General features: G+C 34.0%; 1 protein-coding gene across 1 annotated transcript; it reads right to left on the reverse strand.

Annotated features, from left to right (window-relative positions):
* Window positions 1–777, reverse strand: LOC114172442 (uncharacterized). Its single transcript, XM_028056919.2, has one exon. The coding sequence runs from the start codon at window positions 775–777 to the stop codon at window positions 1–3; it is 777 nt and encodes a 258-aa protein (XP_027912720.2).
* Window positions 778–6,081: the final 5,304 nt, after the last annotated feature.

The following is a 6,081-nucleotide window of genomic DNA, read 5'->3' on the forward strand; positions in this document are numbered from 1 at the left end:
TTATGCCTCCAGATAATGACCCTTGTATGCTACTAATAACTCCTCTGCATTTTCTCTGAACTGTGATATATACTTGTCCAAGAACATCTCCTCAGACAAGCACAACACATGAATATAACTGGGGACTTTCTTGCAGAGATTTTTTGATTTCAACAGTTGGAAGACTTTATATCGAGGAAGCACGCGATCCTCCATGCTGTACATTAAAATCTTAGGCTGGTGAATAAGGACTGACTTGGGCAGCATAACTGTATGCAAGAAGAATTTCATTCCAACTTTCAACTTCTTCTCTGATGTTCTAAACAAAGCCGGGGTTCTCTTGAACATTTTCAGGCCCTCATCCTTCGAAAAACCAAAACAATTAATTAGTTTCAACTTTCTCTCAAATGTTTTATCGCTCAAATAACTTAATGTATGAATTGCATGGACAAGCATTCTTGAATTTTCACGAAAACCCAAGTCTACAGCTCGAGAAACATTGTTTTCAATAGTAGACCGTTGTGCAACGAAAAGCCTTGGATGAAGTTTGAGTAGCAATGAAAGATGAGTCCCAAGAATGCCACAACTTTCCAGGAATACGACATTCTCCATAATTCTTTTGTACTTTGGGAGTATCCAGCCACATCTGTGCAAAACAAGAATAAAATCTTTCTGGTCGTAGACAATTTTCCTAATAGCTTCAACTGAGGGGACCAATGTTTTCTTCAAGCTATGAGTCAAAATGGAGGGATTCTTTGAAATGAAGCTGCATAACTCGTAACCCTGGAATCCAGACATCTGAAAGAGCTGAATTTTGGGTCTCAAGATTTTCTCAACGTTTGTAAACAGTATCTGGGGTATTTGACGAATCAGGGAGAGAATCTGGCTTTGGGAAAAGCCTATTTGTTTGAAGAAAATGAGCACTGATAAGGGGTTTTGAGGGAATCTGCAACCTAAAACACGTTTGGAGACATAAAGGGATTAGGTTCTCGAGAACTGCAAGTCGGAATTCAGGTAATCAATTAATGAAATGGTTTCGTTGAAGTGTAGGCAACGGCTTTTGGTTGAGAAAGAGAGGAAGAATGTCATAGACTGATAAGAGAATTGATTGAAAAGAGAAGATGAAACAGCATGGTGTGACTTGAGAGACTGCATTAGTTCTGTGATCGTAGATCGTAGATGAATGAATGCTTTGTTTAGAATCAACCAAAAAACAACGTATTTTTTAGGTTGTCTATTTCGAATTTGAAGTCACCAAACGTTGGCAGCCCTAATCAAGATAATCACCAAATCTGATTCTCAAGGGTTTCGAAGAACCCTAAATCCCTAATTTCTTTAACCTTTCGTCTCTCGCTTGGATTTCAAACCCTTCTTCTTCATTGAGCACGGCCAAATCACGATGAAGAAGACTGAACCCTTTCTTGAAGTTGCGTTCTCGTTGACGGTGGGTTGCTTCGCGGGGGTCTGTCTGGTCTGGTTTTTTGCAGGTACCGTGGTGGCTGTCACATTGGCGCAATCGACATCGATTTCTGTCACGGTGGCCTGCGGTTCTGTTTGGAATGGAGGTGGAGGATTCTCGCAATGTAGGTGTGTTCGCGTCTGGTTTCGCGTCTTCTCCGGGCAGCTTTTTTCGTCGCAGGTGGCTGCGTGGTGGCCGGCGCCGCAGTGATGGGGAGTTTGCGTCAGAAAGTGCCCTCGTCGTCGATCTGATTCGCAGTGGTTCTGCAACGCGTGGCTTCGTCAACGTGTGGTGGTTCGTCGTGGCAGCCTGGTTCCGCGAGACATCTGCTGGCTCTGGTTTCGTCGCAGCGGAGGTGGCTCGCAACACCGATCTGGTTGTGTTCGCGTAGGTGGCTCGCGACGGCGGCGATCTGGTTCGGGACGGCGGCTTCGCAAGCGGCAATTTGATTTTCCAGGCCCTTTTTTTGGCCGTCAATGGCTGTGGTTTGCTCTAAAGTGTGCCGGCAGAGATTCTGTTTAGGGGTTAGTTCATGCGCGTGGGAGAAGATAAAAACCTGATAAAATTTTTGTATTAAAATAAATACCTATAAATATTTAGTTTCAGTATAAATAAAATATTCAATGTTTTGGTAGTTTAATATTTTTTGTGAGTAAATTAAATCAAGAAGTTAACAAAATATTCAAGTTTAATACTTTTTGCAGTTAATGATCATAGTTAGTGAAAAATGTTAAACATCAGTGTTTATGTATATCATGCGAATATTGGTTGTTCCAAAAGAAAATTAATATTTGGCCAGATTACATACATGTGATGGTAAAATGTGATAATTAGAAGGTTTTGTTTTGGTTGATGATAAATCAATCCAATGATGAATAAGATGGGTTTGTTGTTTGACATACTTCATTATCAATGTTTAGTCGTTACAACAAAATATTCTTAGTAGTTAATATTATTTATATTGTTGTCCAAAGAATATTGATGATGCATTAGATGTCTTGAGATGTGTTAAACCATTATTTAAATATATTTATAATTATTTATTTTTATGATGTGACAGGGTGTTTTACTTTTTTAATAATATTTGCTTTATTAGGAGTTAGTCACTTTTGTGGTTTATGTTTTATGTTTAAGTTTGTGTATGCCTACATTGTATTTATGCTTTCATAAACTAGCATGTTTGTCTCCTAAATTATTAAGCTTTCCAAGTTTATGCAAGGATCAAATGTGTTGGATTGATAGAAGACCAAGGAACAAACAACAAAACCCTAAGTTCAGCTCTGCACCTAGAGCTAAGCAACATTCGGGTTTGGCTGGATTCAGCCCAACCGGATTAGTCGAGGATATGGGTAATTTCGGACATCACACAAACGTAAGCCAGCCCACACTTCACCGGAAGAAGACAACACCTTTGTGTGATAGGAAAGCGCAACACCTTCCAATGAGCACGAGGAATGAGCAAATTCTGAAGAAAAGAGGGAAGTTGTAGATAAAAGGTGAAGAGGTCGGGGGAAGAGAATATTATTTTTTTTATTCTTAAAGACATCATTTGTCCCAAGTTTCGTTTCTCTTTCTTCGATTTGGTCATATTTTTATGAAGGACAATGATATTTTGACAATTTTCTCTTATAATCTGATGTGACTTTTTTTATGTGTTAAAATATCATTTTATTTTTTTAAGTTAAAAAAATATTAATTTGTATAAATTATGATCAATTTGATTATTTTTTGTGACGACATTTAAATTGTTAATTGTTCCTGCAGAGAACAAATAAGAAGTCAGACATAAGAGTCACCTTACCATGTAGTCCGTTATCTCCTCAGTTGGCCTCTTCCCATTCGATAGATGTCGGCTTGAACCCAGGAGGGGTTACCTGCAGAAGAATCTCTGAAGCTCAAGTAAGTCAAAGCTCTCAGAGAGTCAAATCAGCAATTAATGAAAGCGTACCTTTAAATGATGGGGTCCACGTGTATTTATAGAGCATTTAATGATGTTTGACCATTTCATGGGCTGGGCCTTGACTTGGGCTCTAGCTTGGGCCCCAGCTTGGGCCATGAGTGGGCCTGGTCCTGAAACAGGTCTTAGGGGTCTATTGAAGATAGGGTATTGATGTTGGCTAACTTTCTAGACAAGTAGTCGGTTTCGGCCGGCTACCTGCCTAGATGGTTTGTACTGGTGGTGTCCGGGTACTAGATGGTATGTGGTTTTGACGTGTGTACTATTTACTTGATTGAGTTTTGGCTAGGTACGGTACACCAGTCCCCCAGCCTTGTCCGATATGGGTTGTCGGTCAAGGATGACATGTGTTGGTGAACTAGCAAAACCGGCTAGGTGTGATACATTAACCAAAAGTGAACAACGACAATCATGTGTCATTTTGTTATTTTTTTTATTTTTTAAATTTTTTAAAAAATTTTAAAAAATTGTTCACATCCAAGTCAACATTATGACACATGGCAGTGTCATATGTCAAGCAAGTGTCATTACCACATACAAAGTCAGTATTATTGTCACATATTTTATATTTAATTCATACAAATTTTCGTTAATTTTATTCAAACAAATTGAATTGAATTGTCTTTTATTCTAACAAACTAAACTGAATTTAGTGAACCGAACAACGATATGAACCAACTGTTATGAACCAAACATTTTTTCTAATTACACTTTTGAATCAAACTATATTAATTTTAATTTGGACTATACTATTTTAACCGAATTGTACTATATCAATATTGTTCATAAAGTGTTTTTAAAAATGATAATATTAATTTCAATTCACTGTCGTGCTAAATTTAAATGTATAGTCAAAGTGATTAACAATACGAAGCAAAACTATTACATTTTATAAATTGTTTTCTACTTTTAATTTGTTTCATGTTTTCAAAGATTCGTATGAAAGTCAATTTCTCGAAGGAATTGGCTCAAAATAACAAATCCAACCAGCAAAGTATATGTTCAAATGAATCGAGAACAAAAAGCTATACACAAAAAACAAAAACAAGAATAGTTATTTTCACCATCATATAAAATAAAAATCATATTAAAACGAGATAATAATTTTGTAAATTAAAAGGAAAAAAGAAAATATAATAGAAAAATACAGGTAAATATAGATTTAAGTTATATAAAATAAATATTAAATATGTTTGTACACCTAACACAATTTTTTGCATGATCAAGGTTCTAGTTAGAAGCTTTAACCTTTATTTATTTATTAATATATATATATATATATATATATATATATATATATCCGAATTCAATTTTAACCTTTTTTTCTAATATATAATATTATAAATAATCCATAGTTCAATATAAGTTGATACATTATATCAAGTTTTAATTTGTAATTTAATAACTTATAATATTTTTGTTGATATTGATATTTATTACATATTTTTTGTATCATACATATTAATATGTATGATAAGAAAATATACAATAAAAATTAACATCAACAAAAATATTATAAATTATTAAATCTTGAAGTCTACCAAAATAATAGTTCAAAAATATGAGCACTTAAGTTTTGTAGGAACATGTCTAAAACTAAATCTTAGAAGTACAAGATAGAGATTGTCCATCATCAAGCAACTTCCCATCATTAAATTTTTCTTTTTTCTTTCACCATGATATTTCCATCAACCAATGGAGAGTTTAAAATAGAAATTGAATCATCCAATCAACCATTAGGCTCCCTTCAATTGAAGTCAAAGTATAATAATAAAGATTGATAAGGAGTAAAAGATGCAAAGAGAACATTGTCCTTTAAAAGTTTCTTAAAAAACAAATTTAATTGAAAAGTATCACAACATTAAAATCGAAAATATTTTATTGCTTACAAAAGAGCAACAATACGTAACTATTTTATATGATTTCATTGACAAAAGCAAATGATTTTAAGCAAAGAAACAATTATATACATTCGTTTAAAAATTCAAAAGAGGAAATACCGACTAAAAGTATAAAACTCCTATCTATACATTCGTTTAAAAAATAAGAAAAGAAAATTAGAGTTGACTCAAAATGAAAAAAGTTGAATATAAAGCATCTATACTAAACAAACAAGTAAAACCTATATTACATTGAATATAAATAACAGTGCTTAATTACATAAATTATCTTTTAATTTATTTATTCATTTTATTTATACTTATCACAGGTTAATGCATTTTTATAAAAAAAATAAAATAAAGAGAAAAATGGTCAGTTTTTGAACCAGAATAACCCTGTCCTAATATATAATTTTTTCTACCTCGAACAGAATTATTTCTCATAAAGTATACCTAAAATTTACCAAAAGATACCATTTAACTAAATAAGTTAAACCAGACACGAATTAATTCATTTATCTAAAACTTTAAATTAAGTCAATAAGATAAAAATCACTTCAAATATTCTCTGTCGAAGCAAGAAGAAAAAAACATTTGTAACAGAAAAAAAGAAGTATGTATGTGCTACGAAACATTATGAGAGTGCTCGAATTGGGCCGCACGAATATGACAGGTCGGTGTCGGGCGCCCATTCTAAAACCCTCGCTCTTCGCACTCACTGCTCTTCGCTTTTGTCTTCCTTCTCCTAAAACCCTCGCCTCTGTACTCCATAGTTAGGGATTTTCATTCTCCTCATCACTTCTTCA

The sequence above is a fragment of the Vigna unguiculata genome, chromosome 1 (assembly GCF_037176805.1).
Source record: "Vigna unguiculata cultivar grain cowpea cultivar isolate G323 ecotype 2 chromosome 1, ASM3717680v1, whole genome shotgun sequence".
In the NCBI taxonomy this organism is placed as follows: Eukaryota; Viridiplantae; Streptophyta; class Magnoliopsida; order Fabales; family Fabaceae; genus Vigna; species Vigna unguiculata.

What these genes read in the sequence shown, in the direction of transcription:
- LOC114172442 (XM_028056919.2), bottom strand. Translation starts at nt 777, where the DNA reads ATGTCTGGATTCCAGGGTTACGAGTTATGCAGCTTCATTTCAAAGAAT.